General features: G+C 48.0%; 1 protein-coding gene across 9 annotated transcripts in view; it reads right to left on the reverse strand.

Annotated features, from left to right (window-relative positions):
* Nucleotides 1-12,403, reverse strand: part of ttc7b (tetratricopeptide repeat domain 7B) — a 453,719-nt gene that overhangs the window by 335,652 nt on the left and 105,664 nt on the right. For all 9 annotated transcript variants that reach the window (XM_070879667.1, XM_070879664.1, XM_070879666.1 and 6 more), the window contains one exon: nt 11,602-11,735. In XM_070879667.1, the coding sequence (XP_070735768.1) occupies nt 11,602-11,735 (134 nt within the window). The remainder of the gene's footprint in view (nt 1-11,601; nt 11,736-12,403) is intronic.

The raw sequence follows: 12,403 nt of genomic DNA on the forward strand, positions 1-12,403 counted from the left end.
TTGTTTTGTTTGCTATTTGCATGTTAGATCACCATTAACACAACAAGTCGTCATTGGGCACATTCTATAGGAGGAGAACAACAACATGCATTTATGTAGTGTCTTTAATGTAGCAAAACGTCCCAAGGTGCTTAACAAGAGTATTAGCAATAAAAAAAATTGACAGAGCCACAAAAGGAAGTATTAGGATAGGTTCGTCAAAGAGGTTGTTTTTAAGGAACATCTTAAAAGTAATGGGAGGTAGAGAGGCGGAGAGGTTTAGGAAGGGAATTCCAGAGCTTAGGGCTAAGGCAGCTGAAAGCACGGCCAACAATCCGATGGTAGTTTTCACTCATTATGCCTGACAGCAGAATATCATCATCATCATAGGCGGTCCCTCGAAACGAGGATGACTTGCTTCCACGCCAAAGAAAAGGATGCGTTCACAGGTGTTTCGAATGAAGGATCCGAACTACATCCTCAAGGGTGGAAGATGCCTGTGTGTGGATTTTTTTAACGTGGGGTGACCGTTGCACACCAGCCACCACACGGGCTTGACAGAGCTAGGTCTTGGTCCAGTGGCAAGGATTACCCAAGACGACTGGAGACCTGCTCTGCTGCACGGACCTAGTGCGCACACATATCGCAGTGTGGGCTGGCCCGTGCTGCCCCTAGGCCCCTGGCCCACGCCTCCCCTGGGCCCTGATCACATCCCTCCACAATCTCTCTCAGCCCCTTCATCCCTCTCGCCGCTCCTGATGCATCTGCCCACGCTCCAATCACCAACCTGGACCTTGCTGATGTCACTCTTCGCTGCCGTTGCCCTCCTGCACCAGCTCGCACTGTACCTTATAGTGGCTTGCCTCCAAGCTGTTCCTTAGGCCGCACGCCGCTCCTTCCACGGCCGCGACATCTGCGACAGGTCAGGGCCATAAAAGGAGCGCCGTGCGGTCCAGGAAGCAGCGTGCAGGCCCCAACCTGCGAGAAACCATCAGTGGCAGGCACTGAACACTGTGCAGTCATCAACGAACATCCCCACTTCTGATCTTATGGTGGAGGGAAGGTCATTGATGAAGCAACTGAAGAAGGTTGGGCCGAGAACACAGCCCTGAGGAACTCCTACAATGATGTCCTTGGGCTGAGATGATTGACCTCCAATAACCATTTTCCTTTGTGCTAGGTATGACTCCAGCCAGGAGAGTTTTTTTCCCCCGGAGTCCACACCATCACGGAAGCCAGTCTTCAGCCAATTCCAAGTGATATAAAGAAACGTCTGAGCGCACCGGATACAGCAAAGGCTATGGGCCCTGACAACATCTCGGCTGTCGTGCTGAAGACTTGTGCTCCAGGGAAAGCCAAGCTTTTCCAGTACAGCTACACTGGCATCTACCCAACAATGTGGAAAACTGCCCAGGTATGTCCTGTCCACAAAAAGCAGGACAAATCCAATTGTCCAATTATCACCCCATTAGCCGACACTCAAACATCAGCAAACTCATGGAAGGAAGGTGTTGTCGACAGTGCTATCAAGTGGCGCTTACCAATAACCTGCTCACCGATGCTCAGTTTGAGTTAAGTGTAGCACCAAGGAGCCGTAGTAAAACTGAAGCAGAATATACAGGTGTTGCTATGGGAATCCTAGCTTTGCCTGCCTTTTTGTGAGCTAAATGGAACATTCTTTGTTCCGGTCCTACTTGGATTTTCTCCCTCGCCTTTTTTTCCAGTACATTGATGACTGTATCGGTGCCGTTTCCTGTTCTTGCCCTGAACTAGAAAATGTTTTTCATTCTGCATCCAATTTCCACCCTTCCTTCACCTTCACACGGTCCATTTCCAACTTTTCTCTTCCCTTCCTCGACTTCTCTGTCTTCATTTCTAGGGATAGTCAATTGACAAACATTCACTATAAGCCCACTGACTCCCACAGCTACCTGGACTACACTTCCTCTCACCCCACATCCTGTAAGGACCCCATTCCATTCTCCCAGTTTCTCTGTCTCCGTCGCATCTGTTCGGATGGCAGATGCAGTATAGTGTGGATAAATGTGAGGTTATCCACTTTGGGGGCAGGTTATCTGAATGGCGACAGATTAGTAAAAGGGGTGGTGCAATGAGACCTGGGTGTCATGGTACATCAGTCATTGAGAGTTGGCAAGCAGGTACAGCAGATGGTTAAGGCGGCAAATGGCATGTTGGCCTTCATAGCTAAAGGATTTGAGTATAGGAGCAGGGAGGTCTTACGGCAGTTGTACAGGGCCTCAGTGAGGTCTCACCTGGAATATTGTGTTGAGCTTTGATCTCCTAATCTGAGGAAGGACATCCTTGCTGTTGAGGGAGTGCAGCGAAGGTTCACCAGACTGATTCCCGGGATGGCAGGACTGGCATCTTAGGAGACTGGATCGACTGGGGCTTGTATTCACTGGAATTTAGAAGAATGAGAGGGGATCTCATGGAAACATTTAAAATTCTGATGGGATTGGACAGGTTAGAGGCAGGAAGAATGTTCCCGATGTTGGGGAAGTCCAGAACCAGGGGTCACAGGGATAAGGGGTAAGCCATTTAGGATCGAGATGAGGAGAAACTTCTTCACTCACAGTTGTTAGCCTGTGGAATTCTCTACCGCAGAAAGTTGTTGAGACCAGTTCGTTAGGTATATTCAAAAGGGAGTTAGATCTGGCCCTTACAGCTAAAGGGATCAAGGGGTATGGAGAGAAAGCAGGAAAGGGGTACTGAGGTTGAATGATCAGCCATGATCTTATTGAATGGTGGTGCAGGCTGGAAGGGCCGAATGGCCTATTCCTGCACCTATTTTCTATGTTTATATCTTCCACACTAGTGCCTTCCGCGACACCCTGGTCCATTCCACAGTCACCCCCAGCAACCCCCCCCCCCCCCGCTTCACATGACACTTTCCCGTACAAGCACAGGAGATGCAACACCTGCCCTTTTACCTCCTCTCTTTCCACCGTCCAGGGCCCCAAACACTGCTTCCAGGTGAAACAGCAATTTACTTGTACTTCTATCAATTTAGTGTATTGTATTCGCTGCTCACGATGCGGTCTCCTCTACTTTGGGGAGACCAAACGCAGATTGGGTGACCGCTTTGCGGAACACCTCCATTCAGGACGCAAGGGTGACCGTGAGCTTCCGGTCGCCTGTCACTTTAATTCTCCACTGAATTCCCACTCTGACCTCTCCGTCCTTGGCCTCTACACTATTCCAATGAAGCTCAACGCAAGTTTGAGGAACAGCACCTCATCTTTCGTTTAGGCACATTACAGCCTTCTGGACTCGACTCGAGTTCAGTAATTTCAGACCATAACCTTTGCCCATATATATTTTTTCTCTTTCCTCTTTTTTTGTTCCAACCTCCTCCCCCACTTTTTTTCCCTCTGTTCCATGGCAACTGGTTGATGATTCCACCACTCACGCCCCAACTAGACCTCATCTTTTGTTTCTTAGCTAGGACCATTACCATCTCCTTTTGCCTTGCACTGTCATCCCTTTTGTCTTTTAAATCTCTTCTGCCTACCACCCTATCACAACCTTCCCTTTTGTTCATTCCTCCCCTCCCCCTTTCACTGCCTATGCACTTCCTTAACAATCTATTACATCTCAAACTTTTCCAGTTCTGATGAAGGGTCACAGACCTGAAACGTGTCTCTCCACAGATGCTGCCTGACCTGCTGAGATTCCAGCATTTTCTGTTACTGCAGAATAGACAGGTGCCAGGTGCTTCCACATCAAGGGGTTTTTCATTGAATAGGCAGCTCAGCAGACCAATCCTTGTCATACAGATGAGTGGGTGAGAACTCAGATGAACAGGACCCCAAGAAAGAATGCAAAAGGCAGGAGGCAACAGAGCAGAGTAGCACTGGGGTAAGTGTAAACCACAAGGTGACAGGAAGGGACAATATGTATGAATATAAAGGGGCTGCAGGAGGGGTCAAAACTAAAAATCATGGTTTAAAACACTCTACCTAAACGCACGCAGCATTCGAAATAAAGTAAATGAGTTGACGGCACAAATCATTACAAATGGGTATGATTTGGTGGCCATTACAGAAACGTGGTTGCAGGGGGGCCAAGACTGGGAATTAAACATACAGGGGTATCTGACAATTCGGAAAGATAGACAAGAAGGGAAAGGAGGTGGGGTAGCTCTGTTAATAAAGGATGATATCAGGGCAGTTGTGAGAGATGATAATGGCTCTGATGAATAAAATGTTGAATCATTGTGGGTGGAGATTAGAGATAGTAAGGGGAAAAAGTCACTGGTGGGCGTAGTTTATAGGCCCCCAAATAATAACGTCATGGTGGGGCGGGCAATAATCAAGGGAATAATGGAGGCATGTGAAAAAGGAACGGCAGTAATCATGGGGGATTTTAACCTACATATCGACTGGTGAAATCAAATCGCACGGGGTAGCGTGGAGGAGGAATTCATAGAATGCATACGGGATTGTTTCTTAGAACAGTGTGTTACAGAACCTACAAGGGAGCAAGCTATCTTAGATCTGGTCCTGTGTAATGAGACAGGAATAATAAACGATCTCCTAGTAAAAGATCCTCTCAGAATGAGTGATCACAGTATGGTTGAATTTGTAATACAGATTGAGGGTGAGGAAGTAGTGTCTCAAATGAGCGTACTATGCTTAAACAAAGGGGACTACAGTGGGATGAGGGCAGAGTTGGCTAAAGTAGACTGGAAACACAGACTAAACAGTGGCACAATTGAGGAACAATGGAGGACTTTTAAGGAGCTCTTTCATAGTGCTCAACAAAAATATATTCCAGTGAAAAAGAAGGGCTGATACAGCGAGACCCATTCATCTGCCATTAACTGCACTCCACAATGTAAAAGCTCTCAAAGTGAGAAGTGCTCCACTGCCCAGCACGGACACCTTCACTTTCAAAAAGATTCACTTTCGTTGGGATGGTGCCAAGGCAGAAAGGGAAATGCATATGTTGGAAGATTATTTTTAATCTTCCTTTTCATTCCTTTTATGTGCTCCTGCCCTTTTCTTACCTTTCTCATTTTGTTCTAATCCTAACCCGTTCATATTACATGTCCTAATTTCTCTTTAGCATTGCTCATATTACATGCTGCCTCTGGGGACACAAACCACCTGGCAAACAAAGGCAGCACCCAAGCAGCTGTGGCTCCAGAATTGTGCCAGCAGTGCCACCTGCCCTTTAATGTAAAAACAGCAGTCCCATCATAATGGGCTCAGTCAGTTTGCTTATTAAACTACCTCGAGGAGGTGTCCCCAGCTGTATCCTTTTCAAACCGGTTGAAGTATAACTGCAACTAGTGTAAACCTAACTTTTTAAACATGAATTTAAGAAGTGTCCAAGGCACTCAATGGGAACAATTAGAATGTTATAGTGCAGGAGGCGGCTATTCGTCCCATCGTGCCTGTACCGGCACTTTGAAAGAGCTATCCAATTAGTCCCACTCTTTCCCTACAGCCTTGCAAATTTTGACTTCTCAAGCATATATCCAAATCCCTTTTGAAAGTTACTATCGCATCTGCTTCCATCATCCTTTCAAACAGTACATTCCAGATCACAACTCACTGTATAAAGAAATCTCTCATCTCGCCTCGGTTTCTTTTGCCAATTATCTTAAATCTGTGACCTCTGGTTACTGACCCTCCTGCCAGTGGAAACAGTTTCTCTTTATTTACTCTATCAGAACCCCTCATCATTTTGAACACCTCTATAATTTTCCCCTTAACCATCCGAGCTTCTCTAGTCTTTCGACTCGAGCTTTTGCGGGAGCCCAATATCCCTTTGGCCCTCTTGTAACATTAAGCAATGCCACTGGCACAGAGAGGCTGTCAAGCAGAGCCCTGGGTATGTGCTCAAGCATGTAAGTGCAGAGCAGCAGTTTCCACAAGCGATGCGAGATCAGTAGAGGGTGGATCTGCTGTGCAGCATGTCCTGGGGCAATTTAGGCGGCTGTACGTACTGGACACCAACTTCACTGCCCAAATTACCTGTGGGGCTTCATTTAAACTCTTTTAAGATAGACTAAAAGAGTTGGGATTCTACACTTTAGAGAAGCGCAGACTTGGGGGGAGGGGGGAATATTATTGTGGTTTATAAGATGATGAAGGGAATAGATTGTGTACCAGTCGAATGTTTGTTCCAATTAAATACGTTAGGGTGGACCCCGGGTCACAAATTTAAAATGTACATGGCCAGATCTAGGTTAGATGGCAGGAGGTGGTTCTTTTCCCCAGTGAATAGTAGACCTGTGGAACAGGTTGCCATCTCGTACATTGGATGCTGAATTCCTTCAAGCGAGAGCTGGACCTGTTACAGAAGGTAGGTACTGCAGGGAATTCAGGACCAGAATAATAGCCTGGACTAGTTTCAATCGCCTAGCTAGGTCGGAGGGGAATTTCCCAGATTTCCCCCCTCCCGAAAATTAGCTTGGGTTTTTTAAAATCTGGTTTGTTGCCTTTCCCAGGAAATCACATGGTTTTGGGTAGGGTAGAGATTGTGAGGAACAGGCTCGATAGACCAGAGGGTCTTTACCTGTCCGTCATTGTTCGTATTCGTACATTGATTGCTGGCCCGCAGCACAGAGGAGAACTGGGTCCTTTTAGGGCCTTAGAGTTAGTGTCATCAGCAGCAAAGAGACTATTGCAGGTAGATCTCAAGGAGTACTCAAAACATTCTGATACCTAGATGTTGTATTTTGAAAAACAAATCACAGCAGACTCTCAGTCTGCATCACGTTTGATGGGCGCTGTTGCTGCTAACAACTTAAGTTGTTCTGGGTTACTCGCTTACCAGTTAATGATTACCAGGTGTAGCTTTTGCGCTTGGAACGTTGCCGATAATGGATTTTAAGAACAAGTTTGTGGTCACAATATGAACATTAAGTCAATGATGCCACTTCCCCAGCAGCTGCTGTGCAATTCATGATTTTGTGGTGTTCGAGTACAAAAGTAGTGAGCAGGAGCACTGAGGGGGCAGTCCATTAGAGGGAAACAGCTTACAGAGCTATGTGATATACATTTATATGTAATCTACACTGCTGCGCCCTCTTCAGGCAGCCAGAGGAAAATATAGAGAGCAAGTTTGCAGTGCTATTCAAGTGCAGAACAGGGAAGGGTGTGGAGTTAAGGTACAGATTAGGCATGATCTAACCAAATGGTAGAACGGGCTCAAGGAGCTGAATGGCCTACTCCTGGTGCTATGTTTCTACAAGATTAGCGCCCATTTTTCCTGTGTTTTGCAGCTGTTTCTTGGGCTCTATTTGGTACTAAATCCAGAAAAATCTGTCCCCAGCACTGCTCTCGTACCAGGTGATTGGCAAAAGAACCAAAGGTGACCTGAGGAAAAGCTTTTTTACGCGGGGAGTGGTTAGGATCTGGAATGCACTGCCTGAAAAGTTGGTGGAGGCAGATTCAATTGTGGCTTTCAAAAAGGGAATTGAATAAGTAGCTGAAGGAAAAACAAATTGCAGTGTTACGGGGAAAGGGCGGGGAGTGAGACTAGCTGAAGTGCTCTTGCAGAGAGCTGGCATGGGCTCGAAGGGCCGAATGGTTACACCTTCTGTGCTGTAACCATTCTATGATTCTACTTGTGGGATAACTACAGCATTATACAAGCAGTATGTCGAGCTGGGATTAGTGTTACATGGTGTCAGATTGAAAAGTTCATATTTTTTTACCTTGGTGACATCTCAAATGTAAAGTTCTATAATCGTCTCAAGAAATTATAATTCCAAACAGCAATAGTGAATTTGAAGCTCACGCTGCCTGCATCTTGCCCTGAGCAAGGTCATACTCATTAGAATTCATTTAACTAAAATACTGGGATACCATTCCTTTAAATGTGAAATTGGCTCAAGTTCCTCAGGCCTTCAGATGTATGCTTGTCAGAAAGGTTTTAGAAAAATTATTAGCTGGACTATCCTGAGAGTGCTTCATTTTAAATGGATTTGCTAAGTCATAAAATTTCCACAGCCATTTACTTTGTATTTTTAATTAGTTAGCCTAAATTTTTAATTTGGTAATTTATAGTCTTGCCATAGGTCCCAGCTGAAAATTAATTTGAGCTAAAATAGGTCTTTTTTGTTTTTCTTCTATTGCCATGGCTGCGAATTATCCTGCTAAACCAGCAAATAAACTGGTCAAAAGAATAGACATGCACACAGATTTCATTCCACCAGCTCTCTCGCAAGTGTCTCAAAGAGCTTCACATGAATCAGTGTGAAGTGACGGTTATATGGGCTCCAGCGACAGCAACTGTTGCACAATAAGATTACACAAACAGCAATGAGATGAATTAATCCATTTTTAGTGGTGTCGAGGGTGGAAGGTTAGCCAGGGAAACTCCATGCTCTTCTTCAGGTAGCGCCAACTTTAACCTACACCTGAATACTGCCTTAATGGAGGGCGTGGAGTAAGAACATACGAAATTGGAGCATGAGTAGGCCATATGACCTCTCGAGCCTGCTCCGTCATTGAATAAGATCATGGCTGAACTTCTACATAGAAAAATAGAAATTTACAGTGCAGGAGGACATTTTGGCCCATCGTGTCCGCGCCGGCCGACAAAAAGCCGCGCGGCCCTCGGACAGCAGCCCTGAAGGTTACATATAAAGCTAAGAACAATGAACAATGGTGGAAAGGTAACGAGCACCCAACCCAACCGGTCTGCCCCACAGAACTGCGACAGCCTTACACTAAAACATTCGACACTCCACCCAACCGGAGTCATGTGATCTCCATTTTCTCGCCCTAACCCCATATTTCTTGATTCCCTCCGTGCCCAAAAATATGTCGATCAGTCTTGAATATACTCAACGACTGAGCCTCCACGGCCCTCTGGGTTAGAGAATTCCAAAGAGTGAAGAAATTTCTCATCTCAGTCCTAAATGGCTGACCCCTTATCCTGTGACTATGGGCCCAAGTTTCCACATGATTTGCGCCTGATTTTTAGGAGCAACTGGTGGAGAACGGACTATCTTAGAAATCGCAATTCTCCACATTTTTTTTTTCCTGCAGTTCTAGTCAGGTAGAACAGTTCTACTTTGGAACAGAATTTTTTCTTCAAAAGGGGGCGTGTCCGGCCACTGACGCCTGATTTCAAAGTTTCCAGTGAAAACGTACTCCAAACTAAAGAAGAATGGAGCAAGTGAAGATTTTTGTAGAACTGAAAAAACCTGTTCTACACATTAAAAAATCAGGAGCAGGTTACAAATTAGGCGTCCAGAACGAGGTGGCGAGGGAGGGGGGGGAAGGGAAGTCATTAAATTCTACAATAAATCCTTATTTATACTTCTACAAATATTATACAAATAAATCCAACCTGAATAAACATTTATAAGCAAAGGAAAGATTAAATAAGCCATCTTCCTACCTGTGTGAAAGTGCTTCAGGCAGGCCTTTCGGGACCTAAGGCTGAACGGGCCGGCCCGAGACTTCGGGCAGGGCCCGTCCCCAGCACCAGATTTACAGGTAGGTGGTGTTGGGTCGGGTCGGGTCGGGGAGGTTCGGTTCGGGTCGGGGGGAAGGAGGGGGGGAGGGAGAGAGTTGGGGGGAGGGAGGGAGAGAGGGGGGGGGGGGGGGGGGAGGGAGGGAGGGAGAGAGAGGGGGGGGGAGGGAGAGAGAGGGGGGGGGGAGGGAGAGAGAGGGGGAGGGGAGGGAGGGAGAGGGTGAGAGGGAGGGAGGTAAGGTCGGATCCAGTCCGGGAGCGGGAGTCGGGTCCAGTGGAGGGGTGGGTCGGGTCGGGTCGGGGGGGCGGGAGCACGGGTCGGGTCGGGGAGCGGGAACAGGAGCGCGGGTCGGGTCCAGTCGGGGGGGGCGGGGAGCGGGAACAGGAGCGCGGGTCGGGTCCAGTCGGGGGGGGCGGAGCGGGAACAGGAGCGCAGGTCAGGTCAGGTCCAGTCCGGGGGGGGGGGGGGCGGAGCGGGAACAGGAGCTCGGGTCCAGTCGGGGGGGGGGGGAAACAGGAGCGGGTGTCGGGTCCAGTCGGGGAGTGGGAACAGGAGCGCGGGTCGGGTCGGGTCCAGTCGGGGGGGGCGGCGAAAGCGGGTGTCGGGTCTGGTCCGGAGGGGGGGGGGGGGGGGGAGAGAGAGAGAGAGGAGGAGCGTGTGTCAGGTCGGGTCTGGTCTGGAGGCGGGGGGGGGGGGAGAGCGGGAACAGGAGCTCGGGTCCAGTCGGGGGGGGGGGGGGGGGGGGGGGGGGGGGGAACAGGAGCGGGTGTCGGGTCCAGTCGGGGAGTGGGAACAGGAGCGCGGGTCGGGTCGGGTCCAGTCGGGGGGGGGGGCGGCGAAAGCGGGTGTCGGGTCTGGTCCGGAGGGGGGGGGGGGGGGGGGAAGAGAGAGAGGAGGAGCGTGTGTCGGGTCGGGTCTGGAGGCGGGGGGGGCGGGTGTCGGGTCTGATCGGGGGTGGGGGGGGGAGCAGGAGCTGGCCGTGAGAGGAGCCTTATTCACGCAGCCCCAGTGAGGCCATTCGGCCAGGGCTAGGGGCTGCGTGCTTCGGGCCCCTCCCACACAGTTCGGTGCCTGGAGCTACTGCACTTGCGTGCCCACTGTAGCGCGCATGTGCAGAGGTCCCGGCACTGTTTTCAGCGCAGGGACCTGGCTCCGCCCCCCTACAGCTCATGCTGCGCTGCGCCGAGGGCCAGAGGACCTGCAGGGATGTGGAGAATACGGAGGATTTTTTTAGGCGCACTTTGTGGCGCGAAAAACGGGCGTCCAGGTCGGGACTGCGCCGTTCTAGGCGCGTGTGGAAACTTGGGCCCTATGAGCCTAGTTCTAGACATTCTAGCTCGGGCAAACAGACTCTCAGCATCTTCCCTGTCAAGCCCTCTCAGAATGTTACACAATTCAGTGAGATCACCTCTCATTCTTTTAAACTCCAGAGAGCCCATTCTACTCAATCTCTCCTCATGGGACAGCCCTCTCATCCCAGGGAATTTGCTACCACATGGAGGAGATGAGGCAAATAGTATTGATGCATTTGAGGGGTAGCTGGTGGGAGAAAAGAAGGATTTACAGATAGTGTTAGATGAAATTGGGTGGGAGGCGGCTCATGCGGACCGGCATAGACCAGTTGGGCCAAATGATCTGTTGCTGTGCTGTAAATTCTATGTAATTCTATGAAGGAGGACCAGAGTGGAAGGATACAGCCTTGGAAAAACCTGGTTAAAGGAGTAAAATGGGTGGGCCATCGATGACTGTGCAAGTAGAATACTCCTAGACGAAACGAGATAACTGTGTGCGAGTTTCAAGTGAGAGGCTGCGTGACAGCTCCCTGTTTAGTCGTGCAGGCTACCAGATATCCAAGAGGGTTAGCGGATGGTTCATCAAGGTGTTCAAGAACAGTTTCAGAGACGCATAACATAAACAACAAGATGACCAGTGGAATGGCCATGATTAGAATCATACTGCCAATTGGCAACTGGTCAGAACTTTCAAGGTGTTGGATAATTTGAGCAAAGTGCAACTTTAGAAAGTATCGATGAAAAGGCAGTACTTAGAAGGGATCACCTTCAATGAGGAATAAAACAAGGATTTATAAACATTGTAACTACAATACAGAATAAGGTGATCCTATCAACATTAGCAGTAAAACCCAAGCAGATTCTTCTTACCCTTTCGGTTTCTTGTAAATAAAGCAGAGCTATATCACCAGCTTTCTCATAACATGTAATTATTTCTTGTTCCAGATCAGGCTGCAGATCATTTCTTGGCGATGCTGATGCTACTAGCTTCTCCAGACACAGACCTAAGGAGAGAAAACAAAATTAAACGTGATCATTTATAAGCTGATCTGGGTTCGACTCCCTCAATGGCACAATGGAGAACTGCATCGAGCTGAACTCAACAATATGGCCAGATTTGATTGCGGAGTCTGCTGATATCTGCTGACAGTATTAGGACCACTGCTCTTTTCGATATATATTAATGACATAGACCTGAGTATACAGGGCATCATTTCAAAGTTTGCAAATAACTCAAAACTCGGAAATGTAGTAAACGATGAGGAGGATAGTAACAGATCTCGGGAGAACATAGACAGACAGATGAAATGGGAAGACACATGGCAAATGGAATTTAATGGAGAGAGGTGCGAAGTGATGCATTTTGGTTGGAAGAATGACAGGCAATATGAACTAAATGATACAATCTTAAAGAGGGTACAGGAACAGAGAGACCTGGGGGTGTATGTACACACATCTTTGTAGGTGTTAGGACAAGTTGAGAAGGCTGTTAAAAAAGGCATTTGGGATATTTGGCTTTATAAATAGTGGCATAGAGTACAAAAGTAAGGAAGTTATGATAAACCTTTATAAAACACTGGTTTGGCCTCAGCTGAAGTAATGTGTTCAATTCTGGGCACCACACTTTAGGAAGGATGTCAAGGCCTTAGAGAGGGTGCAGAAATTTACTAGA

The sequence above is a fragment of the Pristiophorus japonicus genome, chromosome 4 (genome assembly GCF_044704955.1).
Source record: "Pristiophorus japonicus isolate sPriJap1 chromosome 4, sPriJap1.hap1, whole genome shotgun sequence".
Classification (NCBI taxonomy): domain Eukaryota; kingdom Metazoa; phylum Chordata; class Chondrichthyes; family Pristiophoridae; genus Pristiophorus; species Pristiophorus japonicus.